General features: G+C 41.4%; 1 protein-coding gene across 1 annotated transcript; it reads right to left on the bottom strand.

Annotated features, from left to right (window-relative positions):
- Positions 1 to 1,790: 1,790 nt before the first annotated feature.
- Positions 1,791 to 20,592, bottom strand: avpr1aa (arginine vasopressin receptor 1Aa). Its single transcript, XM_060839651.1, has 2 exons — positions 19,355 to 20,592; positions 1,791 to 4,287 (listed from the first exon to the last, which is right to left on the bottom strand). The coding sequence occupies exons 1-2, from the start codon at positions 20,259 to 20,261 to the stop codon at positions 3,983 to 3,985; spliced, it is 1,212 nt and encodes a 403-aa protein (XP_060695634.1). The 5' UTR covers positions 20,262 to 20,592; the 3' UTR covers positions 1,791 to 3,982.
- Between the last annotated feature and the right edge of the window lie 201 nt (positions 20,593 to 20,793).

Raw genomic sequence — 20,793 nt, forward strand, 5'->3', positions numbered from 1 at the left:
ACAAATACCTTTATGGTTGAAAATTTGTAATAATCATAGCCCACAAACCCTGTGACAATGCTGTCACTTTGAAAAGGTTATCTCGTCTTTGGTTTTTTTTAGAGAGGCCATAAAGAGGGAGGTGCCGAAGAGTCGTGTTTAATAATGGAAGGGGAGTGGCCAGTTCTCCCAGTTCAGGTTTTTTCTAGTTTGTTTTAGCTGTGGCAGTCACAAGATGTGTGAGTCCAGAAGCATTGCAAGCTTCAGTAAAGGGTTACTCTGACTTTCTCTGAAAACTCTCTCTGGATGTTGTTCTCTCCTGCCTGTAAGAATCTGTGTCTGAATTTACCTTTTTGCCAAGGGTTGTGCTTATGGCACATTACTGGATTGGAACAGTTCATTAGTTAAGTTGCTGTATCGGGTAGGTAAGTTTTCTAATAGTTGTTATTCTAAATTCCATTTGCTTTTGTTCGTGTTTCAACTGTAGTGTTTAAATAAATTGTATTTTACTTAAAGCCGAGTGGTTTGACCAGCTGCATCACTCCTGGAATATCCACTTCAAAGCTGCCTTTAAAATAAGAAAAAGTTAGTGTCTAGGCTACCTTCTTAAAATATTTTGAAGGGCATTGGCCCAGTCCAGAACAACCCCTACTGGGTCTGCTTAAAGAAGACAAGGCAATGCAGCCCATAACTTCAGGCCACATTCAGCAGTGGGTTCTGATACTAAATTAATTATAATTACAAATTAGGACACCGTCCAGGAGGCCATGTAACAAATGTGGATACATTGTCTCATCTCCCATTAGCAGATACACCATGGTGGTATCCCCAACGGAAGGGTCTGTAATGATATTAAATTTTCTGGCCATGCTCCCAGTTGCATCATATAACGTGGACGTAGAAAGATCCAATCCTTTCAAAACTGAAACAGCTGTTGATGAGATACTGGCCTTTGCACGGGTCTTTCACAAAACACCCGCTGGTTCCTTTAATCCACATAACAAGTCAGTTATTCAAAGAACTCTAATAAGTTAGTTGAACATGATTTTTCTTTAATGAAAACATGTTGGTTCTACCTGATTACCTTGAAGTTATCCATAAGACCATAAGACATAGGAGTGGAAGTAAGGCCATTTGGCCCATTGAGTCCACTCTGCCATTCAATCATGGCTGATGGGCACTTCAACTCTACTTACCCGCATTCTCCCCGTAGCCCTTAATTCCAAGTGTCTGTTATAATGTCTTTAAGCATGCCTTCTAAAATTTCAAAGACAGATGTTATGTTAACTGGTCTGTAGTTTCCACCTTCTCTTTTTGAATAAAGGAATTATTTTCCAAATGAGCTATTTTTCCAAAATGAAGGGAACTTCAGCAAATCCAATAAGTTCTGGAAATTTTTCTTCATCTCTATCTTAAATGGGTGGCCTCTTATTTTTAAATTACGATCCATAGACATATCAGGGATTCTATCAAACTAGTGTTTGCAAATTATTTAAGTATGCTGTAATTTCTTTTGGCCATTGTAAACCCCAAAATACATCATTCCCAATGCATAAATGCAATGTGCCATTTGACACTGAGCCAGAAGGTATAAGAGCATTAATCACTGCCTTTCCAGTTATCAAGTTAGCTACTTTCATGGTCTGTTTGAGCTCTGTTAACACTTTTTATGTTTTCCAATGACTTCAGTTTATAGCGTGTGAGTGACTAAGAGCAGTTCATAACTGTGGCATTACATTAAAACTGCCGATAAAACCAAATAAATATTTTTATTCATGGTCATGAAGTATCAGAGGAAAAAGACTCCAAAATTAATTGTTTTAAAACTTTATTAACAATATCCAGGTGGTTAAAGGCAACATAAAGAACGAATTACAAACTTATTCACTCAAACACATATTTTCCCACAGAGGGAAGCAGATGGAAGTGGGTTGGTTGCAGGGAAGGGAAATGCTAGGAAGAGGAATCTAGAAAAACAAACACTTTACTGGGCATATACTTTGCAGATTTATGCTTTAGAATAAAACATTAAACATATTCCATTAACAAATTTTCAATCACAGTTATACTTCTTGTTGTATTTACATAGCTTCTAAGGACTGTGAGGTGGTGCATGGGTAGATTATAATTTTTTGATGATCTTTAAAAAGATACACAAGTATTGTTGTTGAGGCGCATGTACATTTTTGTTTCTTCTTTCCTATGTTATTGTTAAATATCTTCTTCTGTTGCTCCATATATCCTAGAAATGACACAATAGGCTGAATGGTTTCTTTCTGTGCTATAAATTTTCCATACCTCGATCATGACCAGAGTGTGAGCCCAATGACCAGTTCCCAGGTCTCCATTAATGCTGTTCTAAAATTCCTAAGAGTGATCCAATTATTTCTGCAAATTTATTACGGTAAAATCACACCTCTGATCTCTGATGGCATCTATCCCTTGGGATAATGGAGAAATCCAATGAAACACCATCCGCCACAATGTAGTAGTTTCATGGCATCCAAGTCAACTGGGATCCAATGCTAATATCTAATTTTGTCTCATTTGCCATTATTCCCAATATAACTATATATTTATACCCATTTAATCAGGCTGGATCATTAAGGTTCAAGCCACATCTACCATTATAGACCATTATCAGTGAGTCACTTTTTAACTTGTCATTTCTATGTATGCCAACTGCCTTCTCCCAGTTTATTTTTGTTTTAGCGTGAGTATTTTATCCTGTTCTTTCCACTTAGATATCACCAAAGATTAGATCATACTCCCTCCGACGGTTTGTGTTTTCCATTCTCTGACTTTATATTTATACGTTCTTATGGTTTATCTTTTATCTGTTGCATTCTGTCTCCCTCAAACATCACTCTACAACACCCCACCCTCCCAATTCCCCACGCCACACTCCCCCACTCCAGAATTCAGAAAGTGGTAACTTATGTCAAGCAACAGAATTAAGAGTTTGTTGACCAGTCTAGATTCCACACTAGAATGCTGGCAACATAGACTCCTGTGATGATAGCAGCAGAAGCCTCACTTCAAATCACATGAGTAAAGGGTGGGTGTCATCAATACCACGAAATAGTCAGTTGGCAACACCAGCTCAAAAACAACATTGAAATCCAAAGGTTTCTGCAAGGTCCTTTGATGTGGATTGTTGCTGTGATCAACCACCTTAAACATTCACAGCTTCCCATCCTATACTCGGGAGAAAATGCACCACACCATTTGATACCGAACCAGACTGCTTGTTCCTATGAGTTTGTTGCTTCTAGCCAGATTAGAATGCTGTAGTTGCTACCTGTTATCCTTGATGGAATGCATGTTTGGGGGCATAGTCAATGTGGGCATGATTGGCATTGGGCATTGAGCATCCACGATGGAACAGCCTACCAATCATCAAAGCTCAGGTTCATACTTTATGACTGCGACTTGGACAAAGTGCTAGCGATCATCATTGCTTGTGACTGGCATGGGGTGGTTGCAAAATCAGAACTGTTACCAATTAACCATTATTCAATATTTGGACAATATGTATATTCTAACATCTCAAAATATTACTTTAGAGTTTTCAATTCTATGCCATGTATTGGATGAAATATAATTCAGTATTGCACAAGTTTCATCATTTAACATTCAGATGTATAATTGATATGCTATCCATCTGAAAGATGCAATGTTTGCTGAATGTTTTTGTTCATCCATAGTACATCTACGATCACCAGCTTTTGTACTTAACAGCCACAAGACTAATTATTTCATTCCTACTGGACAAACAAAAATAAATGCCATTCATTTGGGTTTAATTGGATTGATGCCATCCAGTACCTGGTCACATTTAAGCTGATGCCCTTCCTTAACACTCAGGTAAGCAAAGTGCTATGAATATAAGGGTAAGCTTTGGATAATCAGATCTTTGATCACAATCTCAATGGCAGTGCATTTAAGTAATATAAATGGTTTAATGGGGGTGGAGGGGAGTGTAGTCAGCAATCAGGTCACCTCAGGTCTCTACTGGCATTGTCTGGAATGACTGAGAAGATGCGTCATTGTCATTGTCATTGTCTTTCCAATTGCACAAGCTGAATGTTGGGCTCCTATGGCTGACCTTTGTCAGCAGGGTGTGCCTCTTGATGCTGGTTTCTGAATCCTCCGTCTTCAGCTTCCCGGTAATTTTGTGGCAACAGGAAAAGACATAGATGATGTCACTCAGGAGGTGGCCACTGAAGAACATGTAGATCCACGGGTTACAGCAGCTGTTCAGACTTGCTAGTAATATCGTGAGGGTAAAGGCAGCGTCCGTCGAATCTACAAAGCACAGCAGCAAAAGTAATTAATCTTGGCTTGGATATCACTCTCATTCAAGCACTGTCTACCTTGTCCACCTATCAATGTATCTTGATGCATTGAGAGTCAGAGCAGGAGTAGGCCACTCAGTCCATTCAGCTTGTACTACCATTCAATTCAATACCATTCTGTTTCCACTAGTTGGAGATTCTAGAACTGTGGGAGGGGCAGGGTGCATAGTCTGAGAATTAGGGACAGAATATTCTGGTGGGATGTTAGGAAGCACTTCTACGAACAAAGAGTGGTAGAGGTTTTGAAAACTCTTCCCCAAACGGCAATTAATGCACAGTCACCTAGATAACTTTTACATCTGAGATCGATAATGTTTTGTACAAAGGTATTACGGGATATGGGCCAAAGCAGGTGTATGCAGTTAGGCCACAGATCAGCAATGATGCATTGAATGGCAGATCAGACTGGAAAGGCTGAATGGCCTACTCCTGTTCCCAGAAATCATAGATGATCTGATAATGCTCAACTCCCCACTTTCCTGTCTTTTCCCCACAACCCTTGATTCCCTTACTGATTAAAAATCTGTTTGTCTATCTCAGCCTTGAATGTACCGAATGACTCAGTCTCTGTTGCTCTCTGAAGAAAAGAATTTAACAGATTCGCTACGCTCTGAGAGAAGAAATTCTTCCTCCTCTCTGCAGGTGAGCACTGCTGCCTCACAGTGCCAGGGACCCAGGTTCAATTCCCCCTTGGGCAACTGTCTGTCTGGAGTTTGCACATTCTCCCCGTGTCTGCATGGGTTTCGTCCGGGTGCTCCGGTTTCCTCCCACAGTCCAAAGATGTGCAGGTTATGTGAATTGGCCATGCTAAATTGCCCGTAGTACTAGGTGCATTATTAGGGGTAAATGTAAGGGAATGGGACTGGATGGATTGCTCGTTGGAGGGTTGGTGTGGACTTGTTGGGCCAAAGGGCCTGTTTCCACACTGTCGGTAATCTAATCTAATCTAATCTAAATGGGTGACTCCTTACTCTGCGATTATGAGGTGAGAGTGATTTACTGCCACAGAAGTTGCTCAGATGAGGAAGGTGAAGTTGACAAGCACTTAAGGTGTAAAAGATCACGTGATTATAGTGGTACGTTGAGATGAAGATGGGTTTAAAAAGGTTTGCGTTGAGCACAACTGGAAACGTTGGGCCCAACAGTCTCTTCCTGTGCTGTTTACATTCCCTGATATCATTCCATCATTTACACCGATGATAAATCTGTGGTGTAATTCCATATAATAGAAATGATTCCAACTGTGCTTATGTCAGACCTCATCTCTGGCTCAACAGGTGTGTTCAGTGAGTGACAAAAATGCGCAGAGTGGGATGTCCATGGTTCAAGCTCCAGTCTGGAAATAATGTGTTTGGCTGTTTGCTGAGCCTCTATGGAGTGAAACACATAAGTGAAGATTTCGGGTGTGAGCATTTCTGATGCAAGGTCAAGAATGAAATGTTTAGTTTAAAAGAATACTGAAACGTTGACATGGCTGATTTCTCTGGAAAGGTGGGGAGGGGATCAGAGTCAGTGCTGCTCCATCAGTTGATCTCAGTGAGCGACAGAGGGCAGTCATAGAGTCATAGAATCTTACAGCATAGAAAAAAACCTTCGGTCCAGTTAATCCATGCTGACCAAATTTCCCAAACAAAACTAGCCCAATTTGCCACTATGTGGCTATATCCCTCTAAAACTTTCCGATTCATGTACCTGTCTAAATGTCTTTTAAAGTTTTAACTGTCCCTGCATCTACCACTTCCTCTGGTAGTTTAATCTACATACACACCACCCTCTGTGTGAAAAGGTTGCCCTAACCGTCCATTTCAAATCTTTCCCCTCACAATAAACCTATGCCCTCTAGTTTTGAATTCCCCTACCCTTAGGAAAAGGCCTTCATCTTACCCCTCAATCTTCTACGCTCCAGGGGAAAGTCCCAGACTATCCAGCCTCTCCTTGTAACTCAAACCCTCCAGTCCCTATAACATCATTGTCAATCTTTTTTGCATCCTTTCCAAATTAATAATATCCTTCCTACAACAGGGCAACCAAAATTGGACACAGCACGCCAAAGGTGACCTCACTAATGTATTGTACAGCCATAACATTGTGTCCCCACAATGTTCTGACCAATGATGGCAAGCATGCCAAATGCCTTTTTCACCACCCTGTCCATCAGTGATACCACTTTCAAAGAACTCTTGACTCTTGTTTATTCATTCTCAATTATCAACACATGCCTTTGAAGAGTGTCGGAGCAGTGGATTTAATGTGAATCACATTCATTTTTAACAAGCATTAGCTTAAACAATTAGTTAAAATGTAAGTATGCACAATGTCATTCACAGAGACCAAAATGGGACGTAGACTTAAACAGGGAGCTGTGAAGGAGCTCTCACGGGCTAGATGCAATTGTTCAGGAAAGGATGATCTTTCCAATGTATTCAATCTCTTCCGTGCTCCAGAAAAAGGAATGAAGTACAAAAATAGGAGTATGCACAGACTTCAGTTTCACCTGCATGTGGGTTTGTGATCCTGTGGATTTAGAAATATGGGGTGGGGGAGAATTGGCCCAGGTCACATTCACAGGAATGAGGCCGAGTAAGGGCAGTTAGATAGTCAGGTAGCACAGAAAGAGACCCTTTGGCTCACCATGTCTATGCCAACATGATGGAGATGGTAAAAGTGCAGACTGGCCTGACAAAGTGGCCCAGGGAACAAGAGGCAGGGGAAGACTGTTCAAGTGGTTCATTCAGCTGGACATGTTTTAAAAGCCACATGTGAAATGTAACAGGCTGAGGAAGGTAAACTGGCCTCTAAGCCCTTGTGGTGAAGACAAGAAAATCAACTAAAATTTCTATTCAAGATATCTATTGTATTACCTATTGAATGTGCAAGTATGAGAATGATAGAGGAAGACAGAATAAGGCTAGCCTATGTATCTCAAGGCTGGTATTCACAGTCAAGGTTCAGATATGACTGATGGTCAATTGGGTGAGACACCAGACAGTGTCACGGGGCAGAATCTTACAGGAATATGAACAGTATGGTGAGATGTGTGGCAGAATTGGACACAAAGTCCAACAATACCCATCTTGACATCCAGGAAATCTGATCCACCCTTAATGTTTTTCATGAGCAGTGAGGCGAGATTCTCGCTAGGCAGCAGCAAGGTGCCATTTCAGGAGCTTTATTGCTTGCAAACTGTCCTATTGCCAGCACAAGATACTTTATTATAAATCAACTTTCTATCTCACCAAACTTGCTAAACAAGTTTGAAGTCAAGAAACTTCAACATGGAAACAGAATGGAGACATGACGTAGTTGGCTCACTGCTTGATCTGTTTGACCTCCAGGTTACCTACGAACAAACTGCAACCCAGGTCATGCCATGTGGGCACCAGTCACACACACACTCCCCTCAACCATGAACATTGGTATCTACCATCTGCCAACTAATCACTCCCATAATGGCACCCCTGATACACTAGCAGGACCCTATGGAAGCAGGTTAAACTGACAAAGAGCAGTGAAGAGCTGCAGTAGGGAGACTTTGCATGCAGGGACAGGCACCCAGCTCATGGAATGGACTGAGCTGAATCTCAGGCTTGCTCACTTGCTCTCTTAGTGTTCACACACTGCACCTCCCTGCATCTTCGTAGCATCCTTGCCTTGGCTGCTAATTAGCACAGTCACTCAACCAGTCCAGGGAACAGCTCGTGGTCAGCCCTGCAGCTCTGTCGAGCTCACACGGTCCAGGAAATGTGCATCTATCAGCCAGGAACCTGGGCACTACTCATCCAGGGCTGTCTGATCAGGTTGCACATTGGGCACGGTCAGTCTGTTGGGTCCATCTGCAGAAACTCAAGGCAAAGATAGGTGATGGAGAGACAAGGGCAGGTGTTTCTGTGGATATGAAACTCAGCAGGTCAGTGTTTGGAGCTGCAGGATGCAGGTTCTGGGAAAGGGGCAATCACGATTGTAGATGAGGCATAAGTATCTGCAAGGCAGAAATATAGTAAAGTGCCTGGATGGGAGGCAATGTAGGAGGGGTTCGTCCACACTTTTGAGTACCCTGGCTTCAAGGAGTGGGCAGAGTGTGACCACACCTGACATAGTTGCCTCATATGTAAGGGACTGGGTGTAGGCAGGAGCAGGGGCATGTAGTTGGGAATAGTCAGGGACCTGGAAGACTGGAGGATTTATGGGTTGGGCTACTAGTAAGGAGATGTGGATATTCAATACATACAGGCAGAATCTGGAAGCCATTTGCTGAGGAACACTCTGACATCCTTCTATCTCGCTGAAAATCAAAAGTGCATAATGGGAAAGAAAATGGTAGCAACCACATGGGGCGGGTAAGTGACTGAACTTTGTCTGTAGCCATGAAATGATGCTGGATAGTGTAACAATGTTTTTTGAGCCGACACAGAATTGGAGAATTCCAGTCAGCAGTTGATAACTTTCCTGGTAGCAAAAACAATAATTTTAGCAAGAAAGTCCTCAGTAGAAGCACTAAAGACTGTGCCCAACCTGCTGAAAATGCTGCCCTTTCTCTAATTGCCATAGATGGCAAGGCCTAGGTGAATAAGGACTGGATTGGCAGAAACTGCCTGAGATTCAACTGAAACGATAGGGACTCTGTTTCTCCTTAAGTGTACTTTGTTTCTAATTACATGCACAAAGAAAGGACTGTCTCATCAGTTCGTTTTCACGGTGCAGATCCAACCCCTGGAATATCAATGGCTCTTGTGGAACTCCAAATCCTGAGCTACTTCCAGCTGTTATTGATTTTCAAGTTATACCACTGTGCATTTGGATCCATCAAATATTACAATTACTGACATTACACCATGTCAGGAGAAGATCACTAGCCTACATACATCGACCAAACTTTACCAAATAAAAACAACAAAAAAGAACAGTACAGCACAGGAACAGGAATTTTGGCCCACAGCCTGTGCCAACACATGATGCCTGTCTAAACTAAAAACATTTTGCCTGTTTGCGGTCTGTATCCCTCTATTCCCCGCCTATTCATTTATCTGTCAAGATGCTCCTCAAATATTGTTTTGTAACTGCTTCTACCATCTCCTCTGGTAGCACATTCCAGGCACGGGAAAAGTGCTTAACTTTTGGAACTAAACTTTCATACAAGTGAAAATGGTCATAAAAATAAATTTATATTTATAAAGTGCCTTTCATGGGCACAAAACATACGGAAGTGTTTCATTGCTTGACATGCACTTGCAGTTATTATATAGTGGTCACTCTGCACACAGCAAAATCAATGACCAGTTAGGCTGGTGTTGATGTTTGAGGCATTAGCATTGTCATGACACCAGGGAAACCTTTATATCTATCAGAATAATCAGAAAGTCATCTGAATGATGGTCTTTTTGGCAACATAGCATCCCCTCAATATTGTAAGTTGTCAGCTTAGACTTTGCACTCAAGACTACAAATGGATATTTGAGCCTACAGTACACTGATGAGGTGAGGAGAGGGTTAATATTTGAACCAAACTGAGATCTGTCATTTCATTGTTGGATAGTGGATTGTTTCTCCTGGGAGGGTGACATTTGCAAATGTACATCTAAACTGCAAAATGTTTAAAAATGCAATTACAAATATAAATAGGAAAGTTATAAGCAGTTCTTACTTAGCTTGTGCTATTTTGAATTGTTCTACATATTTTATATGTTTCTTCCTTAAAAAAATAGTACTTAAATAATCATTTCAACCTGTAAATTCTCTACCCTCCCGAGAGAACCCTCAAAATAACTGGCCCCAAGTTGACTAAAAATTAGCTCCAAATTCCTACAAGACTGAAGACTGGCATCATGTCATGTCAACATTTCTCAAGCTAATAAAAAAAATTGGGAATAACGAGGGAACGTTAACAAGAAACTGCTATAATTCCCAATAGTCGTTCTCATAAAGCTGAGTGAATGCAAACTTATCCATTACACACAGGTGTGAATTCCTGACAGACATTTCTTTTTATGTTATCCAGAATATTTGACAATATAATTGGGTGTGATTTCAATAGCACATAGAAGAAAAACATTTTTCATTTCAAACTAGGAAGTGTGTGGAATGAATGAGCCTCTTTTGGGATACTGCACTCAGTTTTGGTCTCCCTGCTTTAGGAAGGATGTTGTGAAACTTAGAAGGGTTCGGCAAAAATCACACAACACCAGATTATCGCCCAACAGATTTATTTAGAAGCACTAGCTTTCACAGCACTGCTCCTTCATCAGGTGGACTACCTGCTGAAGGAGAGACGCTCCGAAAGTTAGTGCTTCCAAATAAGTCTATTGGACTGTAATCCTGTGTTGTGTGATTTATAACTTTGTTCACCCCAGTCCAACACCAGCTCACCCAAGTCAAGGGTTCAGTAAAGATTTATAAGGATGTTGCCAGGATTGGAGGGTTTGAACTCTAGGGAGAGGCTAGATAGGCTGGGGAATTTTCCCCTAGAGCATCGGAAGCTGAGGGGTGACCTAATGGAGGTTTATAAAATCATACAGGATGTGGATAGGGTAAATAGACAAGGTCTTTTCCCAAGGGTAGCAGAGTCCAAAGGTAGAGTGCATGGGTTTAAGGTGACAGGGGAAAGATTTAAAAGGGACCTATGCGACAACTTTTTCACACAGAGGGTAGTGTGTGCATGGAACAAACTGCTAGAGAAAGGTGATACAGTTTAAAAGGCATGCAGATGGGTATTTGAATAGAAAGGGTTTAGAAGGACATGGCGCCAAATGCTCGTAAATGAGACTAGATTAGTTTTGGATATCTGATCAGCATGGACAAGTTGGACTCTAGGGTCTGATTCCATACTGTACAGCTCCATGACCCAAAAATGATACTCTAAACCTGATGCAACTAACATTTCAAATTGCTATTGTCATGTAGGGACCTGAACATGCTCCAGACGGAATTATACTTGGCTTTTTGGCAAATATAATGTACACAATTAACAAGTGAGAACTGATCGGATTATTAGATATGATAGATCAAAACCCATACAATCAAGGTGAACATCCTAACACATATGCCTACCCTTAATATTATGAGTAATTGCTGTACTGTTTGGAGTAAAGTATTCTGGGTCTGCTATTTAAATCCTGAAAGTGCAGTGAGGCTGAATAAATCTGACTGTAATATGATGTGACAGCCCATGTTTCAGTTGGTAGAACTGCTGTGCTGCTGAGTCAACAAATTCAAACCCTACATTAGGGCCTTCAGGACAGATCTCAAGACTAACACTCCAGTAGTACAGAGGGAGAGCAGCACTGTAGGAAGCACCTTCTTTTGAATGAGATGTCAAACTGAGGCCTTAGATAAATCTTCCTTTTATTCTTCTGGCAGCATGGAGTGTGTGAGCAAGAAAGAAGACATAGAATGTGAACAGACCTTATAAAATATGGTAAAATAGTCATTTTAAAAAGAAAATTCTTCAAAATTACTGTCCACTTTGCCTTTGTAATTCTGGTAGCAGTTTACCTCATTCTTTTAATTCTACTAACTAACTCACACAAATTTTAACACTGACTGACAACTATAAACAGTATTAATTGTTACAATTGTCAAGAAAGACTGTCAGGCTGGACCACTTCTTACAAAATAAAAAGCTGTTGGGTAATCTATGAGAAGTCATTGTAATTACAGCAGATTTTAATGGGCTAAATGTAGTGAAGGGAGGATGTTTTCATTTATTGCAGAGGCCAGAACTTGAGAGGGCGAGGCATGATAGATGATAGTCACTAATAAATTCGACATGGAATTCTGGAAAATTTTCCTTACCCCAAGACTGGTTGGAATGTGGAAGTTGCTATCACTTGGAGTTGATTTGGAGAATAACTGATACAGTTTTGGTGAGGTTAAATAAATATACAAGAAAGAAAGTAAAGTAATTTAGTGCTGATTAGAAAAAATGAACATTTTCATTTCAAACTAGACAGTGTGTGGAATGAACAGACAACATGATATTCTGGAACTGATACACCTGACAATTCAAATTGATGTTTACATGGTAAGGGTCTGAATATGATCCAGATAGAATTAATGCTTGGTTGTTAGACAAACACAGCATACAAATATATGGTCTTGCCAGACCACAGGACTGCTCTCTCACTACAGAAACACAACTGGTAGAGGCTTAACCTGAGGGTCACCATGCCTAAGACGAGGGGAGTCTTTCATGGTAACCTCAGCCAGTGCAGGAAATGAACCCATGCTGTTGGCATCACTCTGTATCACAAAACCGGCCATCCAACCAACTGAGCTAACCAACCCCCACATAGGCAAAAAGAAAGGAATGATATCTGAAATAGAGTGGGAATGGTCATATTAGTGCCTAAACATATAAGTGGCATCCTGCCCGTGTTCTAACTTGCACTGTGTCCATTCACCTCAAACTCCTTGTCCTCAATCACTTACATTGATTCCCTGTCAAGTAACATTTTCTCATTCACACTATCAAATCTCATATTAACCTTCGCGTCTGTAAGGAAAACAACTGAAGCACCTCCAGCCTCTCCACAGAGGTTCCTCTTCTCTGATCTTTCTGTCATAAAACTTCAGAGACTTGACACAAAATGTAACGATGCTTTTCCCACATCCCAGCATAATCAGGTACAGCTGAGTTGGCTCGCATTGTGCCAAAGACTCTGAGATCCTATCTCCTGAAATAAGATAAACTAACCAGAGCTTTTTACTTGTCCCTATTTTGCCTCTTAATTATTTAAGTTATTTTCACAGATCATTTTAGTTTTATACTTTCGGTTTCTGATTTCCCACTTGGCCCTTTTCTGTTATTATTAACTTTTACGATTTCTTTGCAAACATTGCACCAATAAATTTGTTAGTACTGACATTAACTTGAAGTTTGTCCCTCGGGGTCTCACTCTGAAACTAGATTTGCTATCTTAATGTTTTGCTACATGTTTTTTTTAAAAACAATCATCTTTGGAAAAGGATATTTCATTCTTTCTCGGCAGATTCTTGATATCAAGAAATAATTACTCATACACTAGTTCACTGGGTTGATGCCTGTGTCTGTTTTAATGTACAGAGTGATTTTAACTGCACAGTCTTTTATAATTAATACATTATGCACCTCGATGCTGAAAAAAAATTTCAATTACATAGCAATTATATTCCACCTTCCAACCAGTCTTGGGGTGAGGAAGTTCCATAGTGCTTTATGAAGTACTTTAAATTTGCTCACTGTTGTAATGCAGAAAACATGGTAGCTATGCATAACAAAGTTCTATAAACAGCCAGTTGGTAACAATTGGATCATCTGTCTTAGTAGTATTGATTGAGGGATAAGTACTAACAAAAATAATGGAAACGCCATTGCTCTTCTTTACAGTCGTGCCACGGAATCATGAACAGACATCCAAAAGGGAAGGCAGGGTTGCGGTTGAATAAAACTGTAAAAGATGGAATCTCTGAGCATGCAATGCTTCCTCAGTATTGAACCAAGAGTGTCAGCCCAGATTCTGCACTCCAACCTCTAGACTGCAGCTTGAACACATAACCTCAACATTTATTTGTACCAGCATGTGGACATCACTGGCTAAGTCAGCATTCAATGTCCATTCATAATTGCCCTGGAGAAGATGGTGGTGGTGGAGGGGGGGGGAAGAAGGGGGTGCTGTAGTAGTAGAAGAGGTAGTAGTGTCCATACCTCTGATCCAGGGAGTCCAGGTTCAGATTCCACCTGCTCCAGAATGTGTAATAATATCTCTGAACAGGTTGATTAAAACAAACTAGCTGTAGTAACTGCACTTGAACAGCTTGGCTAGGGCTACAGTATTATTACGAAAACATTGTCAGGGCTTATTGCCTTTGCAGTATTCAGTGCATTCAACCATTCTTGATATCATGTGGAGTGAATCGAATTGGTTGAAAAGACTGATGCTGCGGACCTTAGCAGGAGGCTGTGATGGATCCACTCAGCATTCTGATGCAAATAGTTCTCACCTTGTCTTATGTATGGACTTCCTATTTTGAAGGTGGGGATATTTGTGGAGTCTCATGTTAGCTAATTATCCACTGCTGAATGTGACAGAATTACAGAGCTGAGAGCTGATCTGTCAGCTATGGGATGATAAGCTCAGTCTATTACATGATGTTTAGCAAGCAAGTAGTCCTGTGTTAGGTTAGCACTTCGCCTTTGCTAAAGTGAGATTTGAACCCATGTTCCCAGATTGTTAACCTACAGTTCTAGATGTTCACTTCAGTGACATTACTGCAAAAACAACACCTCCCATTTTACCTTTGAGATGTGGATTTTTACTCACAGACAATTCTCTATTCCTTCTCAAAGAATATGATGTCAAAATGATTAAACGTACTGTGTATTGAGATACAGGCAATTTTACTTTCCTTAAGTATTCTGACTGAATGGATTCATCAGTTTTCCTTAGATTTTCTTTAACTTTCTGCATCAACATAATCCAAGCACATGGGCTGATTGCTGAACAACTAAAACATATTATTACTCCACTCAAATTTCTTGGTCTTGAGTGTCCCAAAACTAATGCCAGCCACATTCATTAATTGCGTTAATTAATTGAAGTAAAAGGTAAAGATATCATAGTCTCACAGGACCATAGGGCTACTTTCTCATTAAAGAGAATCAACTGATGGTGTTTTAACTTGAGGGTCACCATGCCTCAGGTGAGGGGAGAGGTTGAAAAGGCAGGACATTCACAATTAATGAAATAGTTGATTGTTGCAAAATGAAAATATCAGTTGCAGAGATTGCAATTTAATCAGTATTCTTCCACAAAAAGATCTTAGTTATTCCTTCTACTTCAGAATCCACTGTTACTCACAGCTGGCGTTGATTTGACAGATTTATCCATTCTTAGGTTACCTATCAGCCTCCTTGTTTTATCTTGATGCCATATTTATGGTCGGTGCTGTTTTTCATCATTTATATAAATAATTCAGATCTGAATACAGAGGGTAGAGTTAGTCAGTTTGCAGATGACATCAAAATTGGAGGTATCATGGACAGTGAAGAAGGTTACCTCAGAGTACAATGGGATCTTGATCAGACAGGTCAATGAGGAGTGGCAGATAGAGTTTAATTTAGATAAATGCAAGATGCTGCATTTTGGACAAGCAAATCAGCGCAGGACATACACACTTAATGGTAAGGTCCTGGCCAATGTTGCTGAACAAAGAGACCTTGAAGTTCAGGTTCATAGTGCCTTGAAAGTAGCATCGCATATAGATAGGATAGCGAATAAGGCGTTTTGTATGCTTTCCTCCATTGGTCAGAGCATTGAATAGAGGAGTTGAGAGGTCATGTTCCAACTGTACCAGACAATTTTGGTTAAGTCAATTTTGGAATATTGTGTGCAATTCTGGTCTCGTTCCTATCAGAAGGATGTTATGACACTTTAAAGGGTTCAGAAAAAATTTACAAGTATGTTGCCAGAGTTGGATGATTTGAGCTATAGGGAGAGGCCGACTAGGCTGGAGCTGTTTTCCCTGGAGTGTCGAAGGCTGAGGGGTGACCATATAGAGGTTTATAAAATTATGAGGGGCATGGATAGGATAAAAGGGACCTAAAAAGCAACTTTTTCACACAGCGGGTGGTGCATGCATGGAAGGAGCTGCCAAGGAAGTGGTGGAGGCTAGTACAATTACAGCATTTAAAAAGCATCTGGATGGTTACATGAATAGGAAGGATTTGGAGTAATATGGGCCAAGTGCTGGCAAATGGGATTAGATTGGGTTGGGATATCTGGTCAGTATGGACAAGTTGGATTGAAGGATCTGTTCCCATGCTGTACATCTCTATAACTCTATGACTCTTTTGCCCCTTGCTCCAAGTCCTATGTTAGCGATTCCAGTAAATGATTTACTGAGTTAAATTGGCAATTCTTGTAAAGAAAATCCTGCAAGAAGGAATAGGATTCTGAGCTTCTCTGCCATAAAGCTTTGAAATTGGAGCTTGCAAAACTGAGATGGATGGACTGTTCTGGAGAAGGGTCACTAGACCTCAAATCCCAACTGTGATTTCTCTCCACAGATGCTGTCAGACCTGTTGAGCGTTTCCACCAATTTCTGTTTTTGTTTTAGATGGATTGTTGTCGAATGCAGTTCTTGAGAGCTTTTTTAGCTTTAGCAGGTAAATAGAGTTGCATTGCAGCTCAGCAATGATTAAATTGAAGAGGCTTGAGGACCAAATGGTCTACGCCTGTTCTTGTGTCCATGGCTTCATCAGTTAGTTGCCATCAGCCACAAAGAACCATGTTGCGTGATCATCATTTTATGTTTGTGTAGAAAACAATCATTAATGAACCACAACAATGCAGATTCTAGCTTGATACTGAACAACAGTGATTTCAAGTCACTGTTTAGTGGAGGTGTGAGAGGGGAGGAGGGAGAGTAATGTTGTTTGGAGTTCATTCAAACTGGAATTGTCACACCATCATTTCAATCACTAAATAGATAAGGTACAAAGATCTCAATCAATTTTTTGTATTGTGATATATTGGACTAGTAATCCAGAGTTTTAGATTAATAATTTGGTCGGATCAACTCCCACTGAGGCAGCTTGGATATTTAAATTCACTTAACTGACTAATTACAGAATAAAAAAGTATAATCTTTGTAATGGTAATTATGAATCAAACAGACTATCAAGAACCCATCTGGTTTTTTAACGCCATTTAGGAAGGAAAACTGTTTTCCTTTCTTAGACTGGCCTTTATGTAACTTCAGCCCAGAGCAATAGGGTTGATTCTTATCTGCCCTTGTAAGCTTGTCAGTTTTAATCTGGAAGGTAGCTCACCAATACATTCTCAAGAGCAATTAGGGATGTATATAAACGTTGGTTTTGTCAGCACTGTCCACGTCTTATGAATTAATAAAAAAAATTGAAATCTGTATCTTTACCCATACTTGCCAGCACAGTCTGCACGCATTTAATTACACAGACAGAAGAATTTTGCTTTTTGTAAGTTCATTACAGTGTGCCACGGAGCCAGCATACAACTCACATCTGGACAAGTTTCCATTGCTCTAAAGCAAGAATCAGTTTTAAGTACAGAAACCAAATATGAAAGGTAACCTCTACGTTTTTCTGTTATTAGAATTCTATAATCTCACTGACAAAATCCCAGCCATAAAGTACATTAGTAGGCATTCGCCTCCAGTTTAATGAACAAGTTTAATGATCAGTCACTTGAGGAAAAGTCTGTTACCAACAACAACTTATACTTATGTAGCACCATTAATGCAATAAAACAACCGATGGTATTTTACAGGAGCATTATAATATTAAATATGACAACAAGCCACAAGAAAAGGTTTAAGGGCAGATGACCACAGATCCTGAATAAAGAGGTTATCAGGAGCATTTTAAATGAGGCAAGCGAGGTAGGGAGGTGGTTTGACCTCCACACAGTTCTCCAAAGCTCAGGGCTTAGGCACTAAAACAGGGCTATCAATGGTGGAGTAATTAGAATCAAGAATATTCAAGTGGCCATACCCGGAGGAATGCAAAGATGTCGGACATTTGTGGCACCAAAGGAGATTACAGAGATGGGGAGGACGGCAGCCATGAAGGAATTTAGAAACAAAGATGAGAATTTTAAAATCAAGTTGTTGTTTGGTTGGAAGCCAGTTTGGATTAGTCAGCACTGGAGAGATGGGTGAACTGGACTTGGTGCCAGTTTAGACAGGAGCAGCACAGTTTCAAGTTTACACAGTACAGAATGCAAAACAGCAGCCTGGAAAGAAACTAAGTCTCGAGGTAATAAAAGCAGAAGAAGGAGTTTCAGTCTTTTCATAATATTTTTATTGTTTAAATTTCAATATAATATAGCTCATTTTCAAACACAATTAAGCATCAAATGAACATGATGAAATGCTTTCTTTAATATTAGGCAGTTCATCACTACTTTCTCAAGAGCAGTTAGGGATGGATCAAGGACTAAAGCTAAGAATTAAGGATGTTGGTCCAGCCAGTGATATTCACACCCCTCCAAATGAATAAAAAAACTTTGCTGATATTATTTTAACTAAACTTTAACTGGCAAATCCTACCATTGTTATTACTAACTAATGTGATTTTAAGTCTTAAAATCTAATTATTGGCAAATTATTAGTTAACTTTCATTTAAACGGGCAAGTTGAAATGTCACAAAATCAAAGAAAAACTTTTGCAAAGCAAATTAAGTGTTGGGAGGTGACCCTCAGGTTAAACTCATGAGTATCTAATGACAGAGCTGCCCTAAGTGATGGAAATCCAAAAGTTCACACAAACACTGTTAGTTATTTAACGTTTCCCAATCAACCTGTTCAGAGATGCTAAAGTACACATTTCACAGAGATCAGAGGATCATATCATAGAACTCCCACAGTGTGGAAACTGGTCCTTCGGCCCAACAAGTCCACATCGACCCTCCAAAGAGTATCCCACTCAAGCCCAATCCCCTACCCTATTACCCCACATTTACTCCTGACTCATGCATGTAACCTACACATCCCTGAACACTCGGGGGAATTTAGCATGACCAATTCACCTAACCTGTACATCTTTGGAATGCAGGAGGAAACTCATGCAGACACGGGGAGAACGTGCAAACTCCACACAGTTGCCTGAGGCTGGAATCAAACCTAGGTTCTGGCACTGTGAGGCAGCAGTGCTGACCACTGAGCCAATGTGCTGCCCCTTTGGAGCAGGTGAGACTTGAACCCAAGTCTGCAGGCTCATAGCAGGATACCACATCATATCACAAGAACCTTCAGTCTGGAGTTTATTTTTATTTATTTATAAAACAACCTCTTCAGAATAGTGATCACTCATGATTGGAGCCGGTGGGACTTCAATCCAGGTCTCCTGGCTAAGAGTTAGGGAAACTACCACTGTATCACAAGAGCCTTCTGTTAGCTGTTTAATGCCATGTACAATTGATTCTAAAGCAGTATAACATTCAGCCGGCCCCCGATAGCCCCTTTTAATGGAAATGGCCTGTGCCAAATAGTTAAAGTGCACCTACCATCCTTGGGAGCGTTCGTGTCCCAGACAGACCACAGTTGGACAATGAAGAAGGGAGCCCAGCACACGATATAAGCCAAGACAATCACCAGGGTCATCTTCACCGTTCGGATCTTGGCTTTGGAGATGGTGTTGATGCTGCTGACTCCGGAGGTGATGAGGCCATTCTTGAAGGAGGTATCGGTCGGAGCCTTGGTCTTGTACTTGATGTTCCTGAAGATGCTGTAGCAGATGCAGGTGTAACACACCAGCACGATGAGCATGGGCACGGCGAAGACCCCCAGCGCTATCCAGGTGATGTACGCCTTGATGCCCCAGGGCAGGATGAAGTTGGCCCAGCAGTCGTAGACCCCGGAATCCTTTTTGATCTCCCGCATGGAGAAGATGAAGGACTGCGGGCTGCTGAGGATGAAGCTGCCCACCCAGGTCCCAATGATCATCAAGTAGGACCTCTGGGTAGGCTGCTGCAGGGTCTTCAGGGGGTGGCAGATGGCAATGTAGCGGTCCACCGACATCATGACTATCATGTAGGTGGAGGCGAACATGCCAAAGATCTGCAGGTGCTTCACCATGCGGCAGAGTAGGTCTGGCCCCTGGAAGCGGTAGGTGATGTCCCAGCTGAATTGGGGCAGGACCTGAAAGACAGCCACTGACAGATCGGCCAGGCTCAAGTGTTTGATGAAGAGGTGCATCTTGGAGGTCTTCCGGCGGCTCTTGCACAGAGCCAGCAGCACCGTCACATTGCCCAGCACCGCCAGGACGAAGATGATCCCCAGCAGCGAGATCTCGGTGCGGGCGAGCGCCTCGTTCCTGTCGAAGCGGTCGGTGAGGTTGGAGCGGCTGGTGTTCGCTCCCGGGAGCGCGCTGGGGGCGACGCTGGAGTTGTAGGAACCGGCTGCAGCCTGCATCCTGCAAACCAAAACAAAAATAAACACACACAACTGGACGCAGAGCCCTGGTCCTGGGGATGGGTCAGTGGGTGGGAGAGGGAGGCTGCAAGGTGAGGCAGACAGACAGCGGGCAGACTACAAAGCCCACTCGGAAACACTGGCCACTCACTCAGACTGGGGCTGCAGATCTCAAAGAGAATTGTACACCAGGGGGAGGTTAAGACATCAATCTGACTGCATCATCATGCAACTCCCACTTCTGACTTTAAATAAAAACCCAAGGAAAGTCAACGGAGGTGGTTCCTAACTTGCTCAAGTTGGAAGGATCGCTCTGCTATTTCTCACGACACAATCCTCCCCCCAGCACCCCCTCCTTTCCTTTAGCTAAAAATTCCAAACTTGCGCTACAGGTAGACGCGCAAGCAAAATTATCCACGAGGAATAATTTCCGCTCTTCGCTGACCCCGCAATGTTTATCCCAGAAGAGGAAATGGTCCAAGTATTTGACTGAACTTTGCTTTCACACCCAATAAGGAGGCCTGGGCTATCG

Source organism: Hemiscyllium ocellatum, chromosome 19 (assembly GCF_020745735.1).
Source record: "Hemiscyllium ocellatum isolate sHemOce1 chromosome 19, sHemOce1.pat.X.cur, whole genome shotgun sequence".
NCBI classification, from domain to species: Eukaryota; Metazoa; Chordata; class Chondrichthyes; order Orectolobiformes; family Hemiscylliidae; genus Hemiscyllium; species Hemiscyllium ocellatum.